General features: G+C 43.3%; 2 protein-coding genes across 2 annotated transcripts in view; both read left to right on the top strand.

The window, feature by feature from the left end:
* Nucleotides 1-892: 892 nt before the first annotated feature.
* On the top strand, nucleotides 893-2,269 carry LOC133953854 (leiomodin-2-like). The gene has a single exon (XM_062387995.1). The coding sequence runs from the start codon at nucleotides 1,280-1,282 to the stop codon at nucleotides 1,709-1,711; it is 432 nt and encodes a 143-aa protein (XP_062243979.1). The 5' UTR covers nucleotides 893-1,279; the 3' UTR covers nucleotides 1,712-2,269.
* Nucleotides 2,270-4,035: 1,766 nt separating this feature from the next.
* The window catches only part of dok7b (docking protein 7b), a 24,057-nt gene continuing 5,922 nt past the window's right edge, over nucleotides 4,036-22,170 (top strand). The window contains exons 1-8 of the mRNA XM_062387627.1: nucleotides 4,036-4,128; nucleotides 4,237-4,282; nucleotides 5,451-5,533; nucleotides 6,452-6,602; nucleotides 8,551-8,751; nucleotides 14,836-14,955; nucleotides 17,601-17,717; nucleotides 18,246-19,150. Coding sequence (XP_062243611.1) covers nucleotides 4,075-4,128; nucleotides 4,237-4,282; nucleotides 5,451-5,533; nucleotides 6,452-6,602; nucleotides 8,551-8,751; nucleotides 14,836-14,955; nucleotides 17,601-17,717; nucleotides 18,246-19,150 — 1,677 coding nt within the window. The 5' untranslated portion in view covers nucleotides 4,036-4,074. The remainder of the gene's footprint in view (nucleotides 4,129-4,236; nucleotides 4,283-5,450; nucleotides 5,534-6,451; nucleotides 6,603-8,550; nucleotides 8,752-14,835; nucleotides 14,956-17,600; nucleotides 17,718-18,245; nucleotides 19,151-22,170) is intronic.

Below are 22,170 nucleotides of genomic sequence, written 5' to 3'. Positions count from 1 at the left end.
CTCTTCCTCCTAAGGCACAGCCGCCCCTTCTTAAACAGTTTCCTTTCTTATATATTCGACATGAACGCTGGTTTTTAATGACTTATAAATCTGTATTCCTGATCCACAGTTTAGTGGCAGCTTAACAGCAGGATGTGGAGTATAAGGGAAGAAGAGAGGCAGCATGTTTCCTGTTACAAGTCAGTGTAACCATCAAAAAGATGTTACCCTAACCCTTGTCCAATAGTTGCCTGATATTGCTTAAGTATAGCTGATAGGACTGGCATTAGCTTTGAGAAAGCTTGACCTGATGGTGAGAATAAATTATTTTATGATACAAAGAGTTCAAATGAGAAAGTAAGTTACACAGTAATTTAAACATTTGTTGCAATCCAGCAATCACAGACTAAGATATGTCTCTCCTCTTTACCAGTAGATGGCAGCATTCTGTATCAAGTCTCTTTTCACCACACGCACGCACACAAACACACACACTCACACACACACACACACACGCACACTGAATACCACTGAATCCCCCTTTTCCCATGATGTCATATCCCAGTGCCATGGGAATATCTGTCACATCCACTTAGTGTCCTGCTGCCTCCTCATTTCTCTCTCTCTCTCTCTCTCTCTCTCTCTCTCTCTGTATATAAAGGTGTGTGTGTGTTTGTGTGGGTTATTAGTGGGTATTGCCCATGTTGTAGGGACCTAAATCTATTTACACAGCCACAATATGATGGACGAAAAGCAAGTCTTCATCATGTTAATCATCACATTTTAAAATTGAAGATTAAGGTTTGGGTAACGTTAGCTTAAGTTTAGGTTTAGGACACAATAAGCCTCCAGTAAATTAATGTAGATATAATGTCCTCTGAAGTCATGGAGACGTGACTGTGTGCCTGTGGGCGTTTGTGTGTCTTTGTGTGTCTATGAGTGTGTGCGTGGTGTTGGAGCAGTTGGCTTTAGGCAGCTCTTGGCTGTCAGAGTGTGACATTTGCCTGAATTCGACGATGTGAGTTTTCATCTCTGTTTGTCACACACACCAAAACATTGCAGGAGATGAAGATATGTTCTAGTTTTAGTTTCACACTCTGTTTCTCACTGCAGCACAGAAGTGCCGAAGATTTTGCTTTTGTTGTTGTGTTTTCTGTGAGTGCTCCTTGCATGAGAATTGTTTGCAGTGCTGGTGGGTGAGTGTCTCCTCCGCTCGTCTCTGTTTAAAGCAGCGTCTTCTTCCTCAGGTAAAGACAGAGGCAGATGGAGAGGGAGGGAAAGAGAAGGAGGAGATTTCAAAATGCAGGACCGACGAACAACATCTTCCAATCCCATCCCTCCCTCTCTTTCTCCTCCTGCGCCTCCTCCTCCACCACGGCCTCCTCTCCGCTCACGTCGCAAATCCAAGTCACCTTCATCCCGCTCCAGCCACGCCACTCCAAAACGAGCTTTGGATTTGGATAAAATTGGGTCCAACTCAAATTCGGAAGTCACCAGGCAAAACCACAGAGGGTCCCGAGACCAGCGGGGCTCCCAGGGCTCCCAGGGCTCAGAGCTGGACAGGAAGTGGGAGGGCGTGGCCCTGGAGCTGCGTCACCGTGGCGGCAGGATGAGGGCGGCGGTGTACCAGACGTCAGACTTGCCGTCCATGGTCAAAGCCAAGAGACAGCTGGAGCAGAGTGAGGGCAGAGGGCAGATGGACCGCAGTAAATCGAAGGCGACGTTTGTTTGAGGAGGAGGAAACGTGTGCGGCGTGCTGATGTGCGCTCAGTGGCCACGCTGGCAGGCTCTGCAGCAGCTGAAACTCTGTCTGGTTCAAAGTTGAGGCAAAGTGTCAACAACGGTGCAGCTGCTCCCACACCACACTGAGGGCTGCTGCTGGCAGGCCCTCATCCATCAAATGCTTCGTGTCCGATCAACAGCCTAACCCTCATTCTGACAAGTTCTGTGCAGTGGAAGTACCTTGACACAAGTACTATCTTACTTCACTTCTCTGTACCACTACTACGTACCACTATACACTACACAACATGCATCTGACCTTTGATCCATTTCAATAATTATTTATTTTAGATGAATTTGCACAGCAGAGTTAAAAGTGTCTTTGACCAACTGCAAAATTGTAATTATTTTTACATTTTAATACGTCAATACAAATGGCAATGCAGCACTATGTATTAATATAACAGTATTGACACTATTGAGGGATATTTTTCAGATGACACTGTTCACTTAAGTACATTTCTTTATTGATGGACTTAATTTTAGCACAACTTTCGAATTGTGTCAATGTTACGTTTAATGATCATAAAAAACTTTATTTATGTAGCATATTAATAAAGAAAACTAACTCAAACAATAGGAAAGAGTTAAAACGGCTATTTGAAGATCACACAGCAATAGAGCACATATACAAAATCAGAAAATGTTACTGAGGAGAAAAGAGTAAAAACCAGACAAAATAAAACAATTAGAAATGATTAAAATATTATGTGCAGAATTTCTGACTAAGTACTAAGTTTAGATGACATCGTCCAATTGTGTCCACACACTGTATTAACTAAGATTAACTGGTCTTTGTGTGTGAACGCTGTGGACCTGATGAAAAACTAGAGCAGTTTTAAAGGAAATAAAATAAATTTTTAACAGATACTGTTTCATATGTCTACCATCTGAATTATAATTGGAAGTTAATGTCTTTTTACAGTTCTAAATAACTATTTTTGAGAAAAGGTGTTTGTTGTTTGTTCTCCCTGCACTGAATCGTCTACTTCATGAAAACTCATCTTTAATCTGAGTAACAGAGTGTTTGGCCCTGAACATCTCAAAGCGCTGGAGGTGCCACCTCGTTGCCCCAAACATTGTTTGTGAGTCAAGAGAAACCGCAGGAGGATTTCCTGCATATTACACTGGACCTTGTTGCTGACAGACCTCAGTGATTCGCTGCCCAGTAAAAACTACAGCACAAATCTGTGTTCATGCAATATAGTATTTTCTTGAATAATTGTGTTTTGTAATCCTTATTGTTGTTGTCCTTTGATTTGCAGAATTAAAGAAAATTTAATTTAGTTGATAAAGCATCAAATCACAACATGATATCAAGATACTTTCGAGACCTTACAACATTAAACCACTTCTCCAGTGGTAAAAAAAACACTAACATCTGGCTTTTGTCTGCAATGGGAATGGATACAGTCAGCATTCAGTCCAGGATGGTATAACTCTGCAGTAGACACAGGATTTTATTGTCGGATTGGCAGAGATATAAATTGACGCTGGGGTGAACGATGTAATTTGGCAAAACAGCAGGTGAGAAAGTATCAGTTTGTGGTGCATCTGGGACATCACGAGGGGGGGGGGGGGGATCACCATGGGAACTCACGTTTGAAAATCCTGCATATAACCACTCACTTTGAGGTAAAAGAGGTAGAAACGGTTTCCCAACGAGAACTTGGTGACTGGAGAGAAAAACTCTTAACTGGTAGATCTCTCTGACAGAAGCAGAGAGAGGAGAGAGACCAGGAACAGTTGCCTCATAAAACCTCTCACACTGGTTGTTATAATACAAATAATAGGAGTGCTATCAGATGGAATGATGTTATCAATGATGGCAGCATCAGTTATACTAATACTAATATCAATGTCACAATAACAACAATAATAATATCATTAGTGATAATAATTGGTTGTTAATGCAGCCTTCATTTGCACACTGTTTCCGCAGACAGTGCCGAGGCTCCAGTGATTAGTATTAAGTCTTTGTGAATCCCAGTCTGACACCCGGCTCACAGCTCAGGTGCGCCAGTTATGCGCGTTTAATCGAATTAGCTCGGCTGTAAACAACATGAGGTCCTGACGCGGGATGACAACTGTACTGAGGTGGCAGGGCCCCGCGGGGGGAGGCTGCCCTCTGCCCGCCCCAGTGCTCCCTCTGTCGGGGAGAGAGAGAGTGGTGTGCCGGTGCCGGAGGGCCCGGAGCTGTGGGGGGCTATTTTGAAATGTGCACCCCCCACCCTCTCTCTCTCTCTCTCTCTCTCTCTCTCTCTCTCTCCATTACACACACACACACACACCTGCTCGGAACCATGACAGAAGATGACGGATACAGTTGTCGCGGAGGGACAAGTCAAGTTTAGAGATGGGAAAAAGGTGAATTCCAGCACTTTGTCTGTTGTTCTAAACTCGAAAACATGTTCCACTTCACAGTCTGTCCGGGGGAACGTTGTGATTTATTGTTTCCCCTGAACTTGTCCACAGTGGAAGACTCGCTGGGTCGTGCTTCGGAAGCCCTCTCCGGTCGCAGGTATACGTGCCGAACCTCTCCTACCTCTTTAATGATCCGGTCTTATCGTATTCTCCTCTTCTCAGCGGTGCAAACATGGATTCATGCATTTGTGTCGGTCAGCGTTAATGTCTAATTACAAAGTGTCCATTGAGTTCTTGGCTGTGCTCCACGCGAGCGCGTAATAGCGCCAACACACTTTACGCAATACCACAGCTGAACGGATCGATTGAATGAATGAGAATAAAGCTGAGTTCAGAATCACCTTTATAGGCTGCGGACAAAACGTGTCTGTTGTTCCCTTTCAAATTAAGAGTCTGGGTGTTAAATCATCTAAGGAGTTGTCAGTGCCACCCTGGTTGAAGGTTAATTATTTGAAAGCCCTCCAACTAAGATCATAAACTGTGACACTGTCGGAGTTTAATAAAGTTCCCTTCAATAAACAAGCTTTGCAGAGTAACAGTACTGCCGGTCTCTAATTCTCAATTGAGTTTCACTTGAGATGCTGTGATGTGAGGAATGAGTCTCAGAATACATGGACATATGGCTCATGCTCCTGTGTGTGTCCTTGGAGAAACTGCCAAGTGTGATGGGAATAATGTAAAGTATTCTAGTGTGTGTGTGTGTGTGTGTGTGTGCCCAGGTATTACTCATCTTGTGGAGACCCAAATCTATTTAGACAGTCACATTAGAGAGACTTGTCAAGTCTGCATAATGTAAATAATTTAATTTGAAGACATATTTTAAGGTTAAATTTAGATTTAGGTTTCGATTTAGGTTTAGGTTAGAGTAAGGGTTAGGTTAGGGGCGAGGTTTAGATTAAGGTTGAGGCTAGGTTTAACTTAAGGTTAGAGTTAGGTTTAGGTTTAGTCAACTTAATATCCTCTGAAGTCATGGAGCCATGGAGCAGGGTTGTGAGTGTGTGTGAGTGTGTGTGTGTGAGTGTGTGTGTGTGTGTGTGTATGTGTGTGTGTATTTGCGGCTTGACTTTCATCATCAGCTGTGCCAGTGGATCATTGTTATAGGGTTTGTTATTATGACAGCCGTGCCATAAACGCTGGCAACCACACAGGAAGGATTACCAACAAAAAGCGACACTTGTTATTCCACATTCTCCTATTAATCAGAAAATGGACCTCTAAGCCTGTCAGTTTTTACAGCTCAGTGCTCGTGTGTTTGTCTGTCTCAGACTGTCTGTCGCTGCTCGTGTATAAGGAGAAGAAGAAGCGGAAGGGCACTGGCCACAAGGAGAGGCTCAATGTAACGCTGGAGGTATGTTCAGCTGCAGCACACCAAAGGCTCACTCCTGCTCAGGTTTTTCCCCCCAGCTCTGTTATGGTGCTGTGTCTCATGCTACACCTCAGGCTTCCTACTAATGTCCCTGCCACATGGAGAGGGACATAAGGTGGGTGGTATCAGGCTAATTGCCAAGCAGCAACATTTGTCAGCTGTGGTGTGAAGTAGCTCTTCTAACCAGACTTTGATATGTGAGACTGTGAACAGTTCTAAACGAACAAAAAAGAAAAGGGCTCATGGGACCACAATTTAAACAAAAGGGACCAACACCCACACACTATTCCTGAGTCAGTAAGGTGCGCATTAAAGTCATTCCTTGTGCACTGTGAACTCTATTACTACTAGTTATGATTCAAAACCACTCATTGAATATATTCAGAAAATTGTTCCTTGTTCAAACACATTGTGTTTTTAAAAAATGCTCAGAAAACCAGAATTCTTAGCAAATTTTCATATTTATTGTTTGCATTGTACGAGAACAGGGGGTGTTCAGGGGCCTGTCAGATTTCCCCCTGGCCCCACCCCTTGATCTTCCCCTGAGTCACAAGTTCTAAATGTTTAACAGGGATGGAATAAAGAAACATATTTAAGGGCTGCTCAAACATAAGAGTGTTTATGATCCTACAGCCCTGAACTGCGTCAGACCAAAGAGCCCAAAGGAACCAAAGAGACACAAGAGCTGCTGAAACCTTCACGAGTCCGACTTCCTTCCCACAGAGCTCACTCTCTGATATCTGAGAAAACCATGTGTTGTTGTATTTCACTTTCTGTTTGTCGCTTCCGGCGGCTGGAAAAGTATCCAGACGCCTCAATTTAATGTGGGTCAAATCCTCCCAACCTCTATTAAGAATGACAAGATGTTTTTGGTAAAAAAATCTAAATCTGCTCCTTCAGGGGATCTGTGGTGTAGAGCCGGGACCCGGCTATGATGGCGTGACCTACACTCTCACCATCCTCTGCCTGGCGAAGGCGCTGGTCCTGGGCTTCAACAGCAAAGAGGCCCTGCTGGCCTGGGACGCCCATGTCCGCTACAGCCTGGGAGAAGGTCGGTGCTGTGATACTGTGTGGATGCTGCAAAGCTCAGTAGCTGTTCCAAGGATGTGATGTGCAAAGGATTTATGTGCTGGCCCAACTTCCCCATGTGGGAAAAACCCACTTAAATTCATCTGGATTTTTATTTGGATCTGCACAAAGATAAATATCAGTCCCCTTAACATGTCTTATTAATTTCATTAAGATCCACAAATTATTTTCTGAGAAATCTAGGAAAATTTTGAAAACTGCGCCATGTGTACTTCCCTGATCTATGGTGCATCCTTCCACCTTCTGTCATGTAGTTTTGTGTAACCCTGCTAAATATCAGACATACGAACAAATGTAGCCTCTTTGAAGGAGGGACAATTTAATTTGAATTTAATTTCAGATTAGATTATGTGTCAGCAGGGATCCCAGATAACAACATACCAGCAGCAGCAGGACCAGCAACCTGAGGGTCCTTTCATTGATGGAATGATTGAATCAAATTTAATATTTTAAATATGAATATAATAAAGGGCAAATCTAATGCAATCAAATATGTCTTGTGTTTTAGGCCCTAGCATGACATCAGTCCCCCTCCTCAGGGTGGTCTGTAATATGAGATCTGTAATTTCTGACAGGGCCCATTAGCTTTGTTTAAAGTGGTTGTGAATGAGAAGAGGGTGTTGATTAGATTGAACTTCAGAATACTTGTAAATCTAAATCCAAGTGCAGAGCAGAGCCTGAGTCTGAAGAATCGACAATTCTCAGCTTGCGTGGCAGGTTTAATGGACTCATGTGTTATTAATCAACAGATAAGCATCTCTTCCCCTGTGACCAGCGGATATGATGCTCTTGTTATAGTAGATTATTCATTTCCCTATATAACCTGAGACTAGCACGTGATAATGTCAGTTCTTCGTTGATTAAACATCCTTTACAACAGCAACGCCTTTAAGTGATCAGGTAAATATCACAAATGCATTGCTCTGTGATTGGGTTGTTGATTGTCCTCTGACGCGTGTGAAGCTGATGGAGGAGCCAGTGAAGGTCACTGCTCGGGATCAGAGAAAAGACACAGATTCAATCTGTCTCTGGCTTCTCTGCTCCTCGTCTCCCTATCTGCTCAATCTGCTGTCTCCACATAGCAACCTTTATGTCAGTGGCATGAGGTGATCAGAGGGAAACAGGAGAACATATGAGGTCATACGAAACAACAACACACGCTGACTCACATTAATATGTTTGAACTAAGATGGAGCTGCCCTGATACAGGTTGTGAGGTTTAACTGAAGTTTTCCAAGACTCTGATGCAAGATTTTAAAGAATTAATGAAAATATTGTACCATAATAATAAGGACCTTGTTTATTGTGGTATTTGTTTTCCGACAGTAATGTCAGTACTTATATTTCTAAACAACGTTCTGAACACCTGATTCTTCTCCCTCCTCCAAAAAGCACCTTTATATATTTATCCTTTCTCTCAATTGTATAACGTTCTGTTTCTGCATCTCTGTGAGTATCACACAAGGTTTAATGTCAGAGAGAGCATTTAGTCAGTTTAATAACAATAACAGTTCTTTCTGGTGCCTGTTTGAATTTAATCCACAATACATCGGATATATTACATTGCAATTTGAAACCCACAGGATCATACTTCCAAGTTTCCGCTGAACTATTCAAAACATTGATGTCACATCCCTCCCTCCTCCATCCATCCATCCATCCAAAATAAAAATGATTATAATTATTTATAGTTAACCTGTACCCACCTGATGTGTTGTTACATACAACATGACATTTGTTGTGTGGTTGATGTGCATCATGATCAAAGATATTTGAGTTTTCTTCAAGACATACACGCATGCACACACACACTTACACACACACACACACACACACACACACACACACACACACACACACACACATACATACATATAAACTTATTCCCATCTCTCTTTCTCTCTATGCAGTCCACAGATTCAGTGTCAACGTCGAACCGGGTACCAAACTGGAAAGTGGCCCCGCCGCCCTCCACCTGTGCAACAACCTATTGGTCCTCACTAGGGGTCTCCCTCCTGCCGTCATTGGCCACTGGAAGTTGTCGGCGTTGCGTCGCTATGGTGCCGTGCCTAACGGCTTCGTGTTTGAGGGGGGGACTCGCTGTGGATACTGTGAGTAACCTATGGATTCATTTTTGATTTCTTACTGTGTGACGTAAAATAAGCAGTCTGACGACATAAAGGTAACAATTTAACGAAAGCAGCTGAACGATGACAATATGTGCAGTTGTTTTGTTGTTGTTGTTATATTTGGCTTGTTTTGTGGATTATTGTCTGAAGTCTCGTAGTTTGACGTACATTGTTCAGATTCAAGGAGCTTCTTTGAACTGGCTCTCAGTGTTTACCAAAGGCATCAGAGTAAGCAGTGTTGGTCAAATCTCTTTAACGAACACAATTTGTCTCTATTCATTCATTCAGTCATTATGCTGTTGTACTCGTCGTGAAAAAGGAAACACAAAGATCAGTGAATTTTGAAAGAGGAACAGTAAAACGTTGGTCTCAGTATTTATAAACCATTTTCTTACTCAATGAAGAATCAGATGCTTGATTCCCGTATGAAGGTTACAGATAGCATCATACATCCTCTCTAGGTTATAGGAAACTAGGTAACTTAAGTAGCAGCCGCAGGTTGAAGGACACAACAAAAGGGACAAGTAATCCATGAGAATACAACCAACCACCAGAGACTGAGGTTCAGTGTAAAACTAACTGAGGATGAAGTACTCAGAACTCACTGGTCCAGAAACTTGACCCATACGATACTCAAGCACTGCAGCAAAGTTATCTGAAGGCCACTTTTCAACACTGGTGGAAGAAGCATTCAGATTCTTTACTTAAGTAAAAGTTATAGAGAAACACAATATATATATAGTCAAACAGAAGCATTAGAAAAATAAAAGGTCAAAATAAGTCAAGAATAAGGTCACTGCAGTGAGATGACTAATAACAGAACTACTGGGGGATGATAGACCTCCTCAGTGTTGAGCAGGACAGAGACAGCAGTCTGCCATTGAATCTAGTCCTGGTCGCTGCGTGTGCTGTGCAGGGGGTGGTCTGCATCGTCCATAATGTCCGGAGGCTTGTTTAGGGTCAGCAAAATATATTTTAAGTAATAAAGTAAAGGCATTGGTTTGGTCCTTGTGACTGGTTTATTATTATTATATACGATGTGTACTGTTGTAGCTGCTGGAGGTTTAATCTACACTGTGATATTCAGGGACAGCAGATAAATCTGAGGGGACATGAGATGATTAATCATTAGTGATTTATTGCGGGTGTTTGTACAGTAACTTTATCCAGAGACGACTTTCTATGTACGAACCCTGTACGTCTGCCCACCAAATAATACTGTGTGCGTGTGTGTGTGTGTGTGTGTGTGTGTGTGTGTGTGTGTGTGTGTGTCTGTGTGTGTGTGTGTGTGCGCCATGGTTTAGGTATCTTCTGAATGTCCAGCTGATGCAGACATGAATGTAAAGAATGAGCCGCAGTTTATGATTTGGTGTGTGTGGGTGTGTGCGTGGATGTTTGTGTGTACAACAAGGACAACAAAAATAGTGTTGAATGGGACATTGTTTGTATTTTAGGGGGAATTTAATAACTTACCTGCCCACAGCAGCTGTAGCTGTGGTTTAAAGGACCATGGGGAATATGCTGTGTCAGTTCTCCCAGTACATAATATATTTCATACTATACTACATCCTCACAATTTTTTTTTTTAAAGAGATGAAGCAGTGTTCAGAGAAAGTTTATGAGTTTATGTGTGTGTGTGTGTGTGTGTGTGTGTGTGTGTGTGTGTGTGTGTGTGTGTGTGTGTGTGTGTGTGTGTGTGTGTGTGTGCAAACAGACACATGGCTCCGACAGGAATAGCCATGAGGTCCAGAGGCTCTGGTTTCACTGTTCCGGTGAGCCGCATCTATAAATACCAGCCTCCCCCTGTAGTGGCCCCCCAACCAATCATAAAGTAGCTGTCGGCTACACGGCCAATTGCAGTCTACTCACTCACCTTGTCTGCAAATTAGCCAGCAGCCACAGGGGCGGTGCAGCGAGGCCCTCTTGGCATGGCTGCGTGAAACGGAGAGTGACAGAAAGAGAGATGCCAGAGTCACATCGGAACGTTACATTCCTTGCATGAGTGCAAGGTAGAGCAGAGTGTGAGTTTACATTTCTACATGTTTATTTGTATTTGTTGAACACGTATGAGACATGACACCACCAAGCTGTCATTTTACGGAGAGCTCCACCCGCTGCATACTTTCTGTTGAGCAACAACAAACAAGTTGTGCGTTCAGGGTTCAGTTAGATTTTTCTATAAGCCATTACGTGAACACACAGCTACTCATTTGCCTGTTGGCCCTGATTTGGTTTTACCACAGGGCCAACCCCTGTCATCTCAATCATCAGCCCCTAGTGCTGCTGTCGGCTGCTCCAACAACAACACTAGTGAAACTCATTCAAGCGTAGCATCTTTTAGTTTGGCAGTTTTTTTTACAATTGGCTTTTGCAGCTAACATTTTTATAGTTGCAAGCAGGAAAAGTACTAGTAAATAATAGCTTTAGTAATGGCTACCTTCAGTTTAGGTCTGTTATTATGCATACTGGCTCATCCTCAGGTCAACAGAGCCATTATGAGCGTGAGCAGATCCACAAGTGCTTGATATTTTAACTTGAGTTAAAATATCAAGTTTGAAAGAGATGCTGCTGAATTAATGCGATGATTAAAGGTCGTGATGGCCTCTTCTGGTCAGCCAAATACTAATGGACATGAACCCCGCAACTCTTATATAACCCTGATAATTATTTGGGGCTGCAGCTAGTGATGTTATCATTATTGAATTTTTAAAAGCCCGATACTTTAGACCCGTTACTTCCAGATGAAAAAGTCATGACAATGTTGCTGATCATTTTCATTTTCTGTTGATTGATTTGTCGGTCAGCTCAAATAATTTTTTCTTTTGATGAGTCATGTTACCCAGATGAATGTGACTGTAAAACTGTGACTGTCTTCATGCAGCTGCTTGTTGGTTTCTTGAAGGTGACCAGGGTCCATTAACTCATTAGAATACATAGGAACCCACACACTGATGTGTTTATAGTGAACAAACCCCAGCAAAGGAACTGAGTCTGCTACCCAGAGCACAAGGAGCTCTCTAATAGCACTCATGTGTTAACAAGCTTGAGAAGTACAAACAGGCAGAGCCTGTGTGTAGCAGAGTGTCGGACCATGAACAAAGCAAGATGTGCAAATGCACGGTGCAGGATAATTACAATATTAGAGCTTTGAACTTTGTAAAACACCCGCTCAGCTCCCTAATTTCCCTCAAGGACCTTTTGTTTGACTAAATCGGAGAGCGCAGACCTCTTGGTCATGTAATGCTGCCGTGGAAAAACCTCTCACCCTTCAATGATGCACTGCTCTCTGCTGCAGCTGCACTGCGAGAGTCAGCTGCACGACAGAGTGTCTGGCTGCAGGCTGTGATAAGAACATGTACGACATCGTATAGTCAGTGATATCAGGGCTCCAGCTGTCATTCGACGTGATAATGATGCAACCAGCTTCTGCTATCGATGCTTGGAGCTGAGCCTGTGTCTAAGCTGGACGGATATCTTCTGGTTTCATCAGGTCCACACTAACCCTAACCCACACACACACACACACACACACACACACACACACACACACAAACACACACTGCAGACACAGTAATACATGATCCTCTACAGAGTTTAGAGGCTGTCAGTGCCTTGTGATCGAGGTAAGAACAATTTTAAGCTGACACGCCATGTCAGCAAACTTTCAATGACCCACTATGAGCATGAATGCACACACACTCACACAGCTCATATCGTGCTACACAGCTCTGTCTGACAGTTTCTCGTGGGTGCTTTTTTTACTATGCTGATACGTGTGTCATGTTGTGCAACATTTTATCCAGATTCTCTGTCGGCACAAAGTAAAATGCAAACTCAGCAACTTTCAAAAGGATTGGATTTTACACCCAATTCACCTCTTCCAACATAGCAGGGGTATTCCTGATTAAAGGCCAGTCGGGGGCCGATAATCTGCCCTGCACAAAATAATCTGAATGCTACCAGTGTGTCGGAGCTTCTGTTCGATCCCAAGTCTCTGGAATCACTACTTTGAAATTGTTTCAGACAGAGAGCAATTGTGTTGTCTTATGTTCTGGCCAAATCATCAAGTGTGAGCGTTCTGACATTTATAATATGAAAAATCACTTCAATCTTCCACTTTGTCTGTGGTTTCCAATGTTTTTAAATTCGGTAAGAGTCGAAAATCCTCCACTGTGCGCCAGGCCTAAGCAATTTAAAGGAAGGAAGTTGAAGTTAAAAATTAAGATGAATATTGGTCTTGAGTAGTCAGAAAGTTAGAACGTAAGGTGTAATAAATAAAAAGCTGTTTTTTGTATTGTCAATACAATGCCCCACAGCTTCAATGGTTAAGAAAATAAGATCTGTCTGCACCATACTTGTGAGAAATAAATGAGGCCAATCAAAGGCCCCATTGGTTTTCATAACAAATGAAAAAGCAGTATGACAGAGGCTTCTGAGCGATTTTTATAATGCCAGAACATACCTCATTTTTTTTATAAGGTCAGTCTGACAGTGCCCCATAAAGGCTAAGAAAAAGCTTCACAAGACCTCTGATGACGTTAGTTAACACTAGATAAAAAGTAAAGAGTGGAAAGACCAACAGTCCTGATCTCACTTCTGTTTCTGAGAAAAGTGCAGATCTTACACGTTATATGTAAAAATGCAGCTTTGATCATTCATGCCCAAAAACATTTCTGGTAGACTTTAACACTGTTTTAAACACAGATCAAATGACTGTGTAATGTGAAACAGCGATACTGGTGGTGGCGATGAACCCACAGTAAATTATCACACAACTCTGCAGGTCTCCTTAGTTTTACTTTTTAGCATCTTTCTGCTGGTTTCTTAGTTTTCAGGCCCATGACTTATCTTTGTTTTAGTTCTCTATCACTGCTCCCATTGTATCATCAGCACTGTTTGAAGGTAACAGTGGAAAGCCTTTTGACTCAGGAGTTGTTGGAGACCAAAAACAAAACTATAGGGACTTGAACTGATAAGCAAATTTGCATTACATTGAAGCTCAGTGATGATTCAAGCCAGACCTCTGTACGATTATTCAGCTAAAACAACTAATAAATGTAGCGCAAGCAAAAAGCCCTGAATACACACTTATTTCAAAGAGGAAATTAAAATGTTAAATTGAAGTGATGTAATATCCACTGATGGGGCGATGCACACGGCAGAGGCAGAACGTAGGGCCTTCATTCTGCTGCAGAGATAACATGTTTCTGTTTGCAGCCATCGACACTTATCACTACAAACTCTCCTGATATCGTTGTTGATGTGTTGAACGTGTGTGGCTCAGTTTTTTCCCCTGGAGATTGTTTGTTCTCTTTTTCTTTTCATTTTTTTTGTCCGTCGTGTTAGAAGCGTCATCGACTCCTAGTAAATTCATCCACTCCTCTGGATTTATACCACGAGGCCAGCTGGAGGTGTTTTCGCCCTCACATACACCTCCTCTGGGAAACTGTGGAGGAGCTCTGGGGTTCAGTGCTTCGATAAAACTTTAAACTTGTTACTTAAATTTCCCAGCGAAACGGCTTTTCTGCTCCTCAGCTGTTTTGCTCTGTTATTATCAGCTAACCCAGTTCCAGAAAACCAAAGTTGATTTCACCAAAGCCCTGAGTAAGGCCTTACATCGTGGCTCTCTTTTCAATGTCTCCATTATGTGACATTTTGATGTTTCATTCATTTTGTTTTTGCTGCTCTTGTGTTTTCACAGCACCTACGTCTGTGTGGGCTTAATAGGCGAGAGGGTGGTGAATTGATAGATGTCTTATGTAACCTTTAGAAGAAAAGGTTGCTGCTGACTCAAAGAACATCATCCCCTCTCCAGCAGCCTTCAGAGCCTTCAGCGCCTCGATGAATATTGTTTGACCTTACGCCAACATTTTCTTTCACTCCATATTTCACCATCCACTACAGCTTTGTCTTACCTCTATCAGCAGACACACTGTTTACTTTATTTTACGATTAGTTGTTTTTTAGCTGATTTTAACTGAGCTTGACTGATATTTTTTTACACTACTTTATTTATCTCTGTGTTCATCTTTACAGTGTTTCTCTCTCTCCATGTCCACCTTCCAGGGGCGGGGGTTTTCTTCCTGTCCTGTTCAGAAGGAGAGCAGATCAGTTTCCTGTTTGACTGCATCGTCAGGGGTGTCACCCCCAGCAGGGCCCCGCACGGCCTCCGACCATCTCTGCCAGGTGAACACACTCACACACACACACACACACTAACACACACACACACACACACACACACACACACACACACACACACACACACACATACAGACACACACACACACATACAAACACACACACACACACACACACACACACACACACACACACACACACACACACACACACACACACACACACACAGTTAACAGAATCGGTGGACTTTGCCAATAATACATATACACAGAAGTAAATTACGACCATAGTAGTTGTTGTGAACTGAAATGATCAGTCCCATTGGTGTGTGAGTTGGGGACTTCCATGATAAAGGTTTACTACCTGTTTAGTGTGCATGTTTAGCATTCGTGTCAGGCGCCACGCTAGCGGAAACAGCACATGCTTAAAGCCCCGAGAGTCACCTTGTGGATCAAGGGGTCGAGCCTTTGTGTGTGACCCTTGCGCTATTGTAACATACTGCTAATTTCACAGGCATTCCTGAGACCACAAATATGGAGACAGATGGTTTGGTGACAGTTGGAAAGAGAAAAGTTACCCAGGGCACATACCAAGGATCTGACAACTCTATGATGCCTTCGAATAGACACAGACACAAGCACACTGGGAATGTGCGTTAACTGTATACATTCATATTCCTCAGGATCTGTTTTTAGTTTATGTGGTTAAAAATGGTAAGATATGAACATTACAGGTCAGCTTATAGAAAAACCTACAACTTCAGAGTCAGTTATCTTATTAGGCTTTTATCGTATCTCACTGTTTTTGTTCTGGACCCAGTATCCACTTCATTTCCATCACACTGATTGGTCTGGACTTTCCTGTCAGGTCCCTGTAGAGTTATTTATGTCCTGCTATAGTCAGGGAGTTGTCCGCTGCTCTTCTGTAATGCAGGAGGTAAAATCCTCTCAAACCCTTCTTCTTCAACTTACTCTCTTTCCCGAAGCACTGAGTGGGTGCAGTCGTGGAACCAGATTCCTTTAAGATTGAGTGTAACTTAAAGGTGCCCCATGGGGCTTTTTTGGAAACTAGGAAAAGAGTTGTTTACATTCCCTTTTACTCTCTAAAACACATTGTGTATGTATCATGGAGATCAATCTGCAAATGTAGTACATCACTCTGCAGCACTGACAACCTGGTCAGAGGAAATACGTTTCTGTAAGCATGATGCCTTGTACCTCCACTCCTCTGTCCGTCCAGCCAAATTGCGTGAACTCATTGTTAGGAGAGGCAGGGAGGAATTTCCGATTTAGCACAAACGCTAACTTGGACTCAAATTAGAAATATTTAGAGTTTGGTGATCGCAGGTCAAAGGTCACTGTGACTTGACAAAACACGTTTGGCCATAACTCAAGAATTTTGGACGACCCGCTTTACCTCCTGAACCACAGCATCCGAGATGATGAGAAGATAACCTAATTCCGACTTCATTACATATGAGTTAGGATGTACACTTGGTTGGTGGAGGTGAACAACTGTGAGGCGGTGGAATGTGTATTGCATCACCTTTTTTGTGTCCATGTGCATCTGAGAACAAAAGGATACTAATGTATTCTCATTATGATTACATCCGTCAGCAAAGCACTGACACAATGCGATTATTTTGGTTGTGAATCTCATGCGCTCCCTGTCTGGGAAAATCTGTTCAAATAGGAGTCAGTGGTGTAATTAGTGTCAGGTAAGGGGTCCTTTAAGTTCAAAAGTTTGAGAACCACTGGACTAACCAACAACGCATCCAGGCTGAAAATGAAAACTTCGGCTCCTCTGCCATATTTCTTCTACCGTCAGCCGACCTGCGTCTCTCTGCTCGGGGGCCCTCTGCCCCCGCCTATACCCCGCCCTGTGAAGCAGCTATAATTAGTGTGGACTAGCAACGTTAGCAAATGTTAGCTGACACCTCACATAGCATAGTGAAGAAACTCGGCCTCTGCATGCTAGCATTAGCTGCTGCGATGCAGAGGCAGAAATCCAAGAGGGTAGATTGTTGACACCTATACACACAAACACCCTGACCTACTGCGATGTGCTCACATAGCAAATACACACCATGGAAGCCATGCCTCCCCCCTCACACTCAGCCGCCTCCAAACTATATAGCACAGCTTTAAGTGTGTAATTGGCTGGATTTTACACTAAATTGATTACCAACCGACAGTTGAGAGCCTGTAACCTCCTGTGGGAGATGTTCAATTTACAAGCTGGTGAAACGGTTGATGACACATTCACACACAAGGCAGACGACTTAAAGACACTCCTATAACTTCTCATGTTTACATTTGTACTTACACACTAAACTGTTTCCAGGCCTGCTGCCATTCTAATTGTTATTATAGTAAAGGTCTTTGTGTTAGGTAATAAGCCCATGCCCAGGGTAAAATGTGAAATGAAAGTTAGTCACATAACACTGGACCTTTAGTATTAAGCGTACTTCATGTAAAATGGTACAAGGTAAATGTTTTTTTAATGTAGCACCTCGAAAAGTAGAGAATAGAGTTTAATAATGACTAAGATACCGTTTCCGAAGGATTTAGGTAAAACATTTCTGCGGAGAACTTGTTTTGTAATGCCGCTGAGACTTTGACGCTCTTAAAACAGCGTTGTGCTCTTTGTGTGTCTGTGCGTGGGCTGTGTGTCGCGTGTGTGCTCAGCAGATCTGAGTGCAGACCCAGGTTCAGCAGAGGAACGTATCAGCCAGCAGACGTCAGACCTGGAGAAAAGACTCAGCATGTTGTCTCAGTGCAGCCTGGCCAGCAGCAGCAGCAGCACAGGTACGTTGTTCTCTGAGCTTCACCTCACAGTTTATGTGACTGACCAACATGTTACACTGTATGAACTCTCTCATTAATCTGGGCCACATCTCTGGGCCCTCAGATGTTGACGCACTTTTCTATGAATCATTATTTAATATTCTGTTCACACAAAGCCTTAATCACTGGTTTGTGTGTTAATTATATGAGTATATAAGAAAGACGGGTGAAGTCAGAGGCCAGTTGACTACGTCTGGAGCCCAGAGAGTTAAATATATAACTTTATGTTTTCGCTGCATCTAAACACCTGAATACGACCTGAACTGTAGAAAAGGAAAACAGTCAATTAAAAGGAATTTGACAGGGTAGAACATCTTTACATCCAGAGCCAAATAAATAACATGATTTATATAATACTAATATAATATTATTGAATTTTTACAGCTGTTTAGCATGCTGGTCAGTTTATTCAATGTGTGTGTCGCTCTCATTAAATAATCACCTTGTATCCAATCACCTCGTATCCCATAAGTTTCTCGCACTCTTCAGCCTCAACATGCAGCTGCAGCACATCTGTTGCCGGGGACGACCACAGCAGCCTCTCCAGCTCCTCCTCCAGCCAATCAGACACGAGCTACGGGAGCAGACACTCATTCTGGGTGGAGCCGCTAGCAAGACTGCACCTGTCCACCGATACCGTGTCAAGCTCCTCCACCCTGAAAGTGCTGGCCAGTGCAGATGATCGGCTTTACGCTGCTGTGATGGGAGGCTCTGGGACTCGCCCCTCCTCCGCCCAGCTCCATCCTCGTGGTCTCCATGACAGCGGGCGGCAGAGCTCATTGGACAGTGGCATTGGGACAGGGACGGGCAGTCAGTCGTCTTACTCAGGGAGCTGCTCCTCGTGCACAGGGAGTCTGGACGCGGCCAGTCAAGGAGGAGGGGAGGAGGTTGACTCTGTGGCTAGCCAACCTGCTACAGCTTCACCTCCTTCTGCTCCTCCCCCCTCTCCTCCACCTCCTTCTTCACCTTTTCAGTCCACACTCATCCCCGACCACAGTGATGCTAACTGCCCCTGCTCCTCCTGCTCTTTCCCCTCCAGGTCTAGCTCACGTGCATCTAGTAGGCACAGTGAGGACTACCAGATCCCCGGCCTGCTCAGACAGAGGTACGACACCCCCAGGAGTCTCCTCCACACCCTGCACCTGAGGGAAACCCCAGCCCAGGGAGCCCCACCTGAGCTGGGCAGGGACAGCAGGAGCGGTGGAGATATAGGGGGAAGTCAGGGGATGAGTGGCAGCACCATCTCAGGACCGAGCTCGAGGCCTCAGAGTCAGGCCGCGCTGCAGCACCCACACTCCTGGGGAAGTGAAAGGGCGCCCTCTGTGGACAGTGCGGGCAGGTCTACACACAGACCCCTGTTCACACTCGGAGGCCTGCTTTGTGAGGAAACACAGGTAATGCCATGTCACACTATTTCAGCTCATCAATAAATCATGCAAACAGTCGACCAACCACAATAATAACATATAATAATAATAAGTTGTATTTATACAGCAAATACGGTAGGAACTACTAGGGATGGTGACATAACCAATAGTCCTCTCCATATGGAGCCCATCACAAGTTCAGACCACAAGCTCAGTAAAACCTCATTTAGAAAATATGGCTTTAAGGGGGGTTGTTTGTCTCTGTATGCTGGCCCCCATGATTAGCTAGCGACTAGAGTTTATCCGGCCTGTAGCCTGTGTCAGCTGACATTGGCTCCAGCTCCCCCGCGGCCCCTCAAAGGATAAGCATTATGGATCATGGATAATTATCATTTCAAGAGCGATAATTGTTTCATAGCGTGGGCGCCCGAAGTGAGCCCTCTTGGTCCTCATATTGGATTGGCTACCAAATCCTAGGATGAGGACCATAGGTTGCATCCGCGCATGTGTGGTGTCAGATGATCAACGATGTGCTTGGGTGTGAGTCCAGATTAGGCCTTAAAGGTTATTCAGAGTATCTTAAAATCAGTTCTTAAGTTTACAGTGGGCCAGTGAAGTGATTCTAAAATCTGGCCGATCTGCTCGCTTTTTGTTGTGAAGCAGCAGCTAAGTAGAGCAGCACATCAGAGAGAGCACCGCCACATGTACAGACATGGCCAAAAGTTTTGAGAATGACACAAGAATTGGTTTTCAGAAAGTCGGTTGCTTCAGTGTTTTTAGGTATTTTTGTAGGATGTTACTATGGTATACTGAAGTATAATTACAGGCATTTCAGTGTTAAAATATTGTATTGACAATTACATTAAGTTCAGGCAAAGAGTCAATATTTGCAGTGTTGACCCTTCTTTTTCAAGACCTCTGCAATTCAACCTGGCATGTTGTCAATTAACTTCTGGGCCACATCCTGACTGATGGCAGCCCATTCTTGTATAATCAATGCTTGGAGTTTCTCAGAATTTGTGTGTTTTTTTTGTCCACCCGCCTCTTGAGGATTGACCACAAGTTCTCAGTAGGATTAAAGTCTGCGGAGGTTCCTGGCCATGGACCCAAAATGTTGATGTTTTGTTCCCCGAGCCACTTAGTTATCACTCTCCATCATGCTGGAAAAGGCATTGTTCGTCACCAAACTGTTCTTAGATGGTTGGGAGAAGTTGCTCTCGGAGGATGTTTTGGTACCATTCTTTATTCATGGCGGTGTTCTTAGGCAAAACTGTGAGTGAGCCTACTCCCTTGGCTGAGAAGCAGCCACACACATGATTGGTCTCAGAATGCTTTGCTGTTTGCAAGACACAGGACTGATGGTAACGCTCACCTTTTGTTCTCCGGACAAGCTTTTTTCAGATGCCCCAAACAATCAGTAAAGGGATTCATCAGAGAAAATGACTTGACCCCAGTTCACAGCAGTCCAATCCCTGTACCTTTGGCAGAATATCAGTCTGTCTCTGAGGTTTTTCCTGGAGAGAAGTGACTTCTTTGCTGCCCTTCTTGACAACAGGCCATCCTCCAAATGTCTTCGCCTCACTGTGCGTGCAGATGCACTCACACCTGCCTGCTGCCATTCCAGAGCAAGCTCTGCACTAGTGGTGCCCCGATCCTGAAGCTGGATCAACTTTAGGAGACGGTCCTTGCATTTGCTGGACTTTCTTGGGCGCCCTGACGCCTTCTTCACAACAATTGAACCGCTCTCCTTGAAGTTCTTGATGGTCCGATAAATGGTGGATTTAGGTGCAATCTAACTAGCAGCAATATCCTTGCCTGAGAAGACCTTTTTGTGCAAAACAATGAAGACTGCACGTGTTTCGTTGCAGGTAACCATGGTTAACAGAGGAAGAACAATGATTTCAAGCACCACCCTCAGTTTAAAGCTTCCAGTGTGCAATTCTGTCTTAATCAGCATGACAGAGTGATCTCCAGACTTGTCCCAGTCAACACTCTCTCCTGTGTTAACAAGAGAATCACTGAAATGCAGTGGAAATGTTTTTTTGGAGATAAAGTTAATTTTCATGGCAAAGAGGGACTTTGCAATTAATTGCAATACATTTGATCACTCTTCATAACATTCTGGAGTATATGTAAATTGCTATCATAAAAACTGAGGCAGCAGACTTTGTGAAAATGAAGATTTATGCCATTCTCAAAACCTTTGGACCCGGCTGTATATAGTGACTTCTGAGTCCTCTATTAATCTGATATGCCTGTGTTTACACAGCCTCGATTAATAGGACCAGAGAAAACAAGCTTTTATATTTCTAAAGACTAATCGCCCCGAGGAGATTTGGTAAATTACATTATGATTAAGTAAAAAACACATTTTCCACTGTATTTATGATTTATGAAATAGATCATGTAAATGAAGCTCAGCGCTGAAGAGAAATCCTCTGACTTCAAATTTCCATGCTAATATTTGCATCAATAAAACAAAGGGCGCGCAAATCATCACACTAATCACTTCTTGCAACTCTTAGGTGGTTTTCCACTGGTGCTAATCTCTCTTTAATGTGTCTGCTTGCATTTATTAAGCCCACAGTTGGATATAATTTATTTTTGTGCTTAGAAAGAGAAACTTATGTAAATGTTCATGTGCTGATCATCAAGGATGAACTCCTCAGTAGATTTGGGGTTTGGATCATGTGGAAGAAGAAACAGGAAGAGTTAGAACAAGTGACATCGCTGAACAGAGTTATCTCCTGCTGTCAAAGACATTTTACTCCATTAGAGTCAATGGGCCTCAGTGAGACTGTGTAGTCTATAATCTGTGAGTAAGACCTCTGTCTTTCGTGGGCACAGAGGCCCCCACGAGCTTCTACAGTTTTACATTAAATTCTTTTTTAGTTTTTTTGTCAGTTATTTAGCAGGATTATGCAAAAACGACTTAACTGAACTGTGGCTGGGTGGGGCATGACATTATAATCTTATCTTAATCCTCTTTGTACCTTTAGGGAAAAAACTGACTATCGCCCTCTATTGGCCTCTCTAAATGTCAGACC

The sequence above is a fragment of the Platichthys flesus genome, chromosome 5 (genome assembly GCF_949316205.1).
Source record: "Platichthys flesus chromosome 5, fPlaFle2.1, whole genome shotgun sequence".
Lineage (NCBI taxonomy): Eukaryota > Metazoa > Chordata > Actinopteri > Pleuronectiformes > Pleuronectidae > Platichthys > Platichthys flesus.
The sequence above is the reverse complement of the archived record's forward strand: the minus strand, read 5'-3'. Positions and strand labels throughout refer to the sequence as shown.

Bases quoted from the DNA above. Each gene is read 5' to 3' on its own strand.
- LOC133953854 (XM_062387995.1), top strand. From the start codon at position 1,280: ATGCAGGACCGACGAACAACATCTTCCAATCCCATCCCTCCCTCTCTT.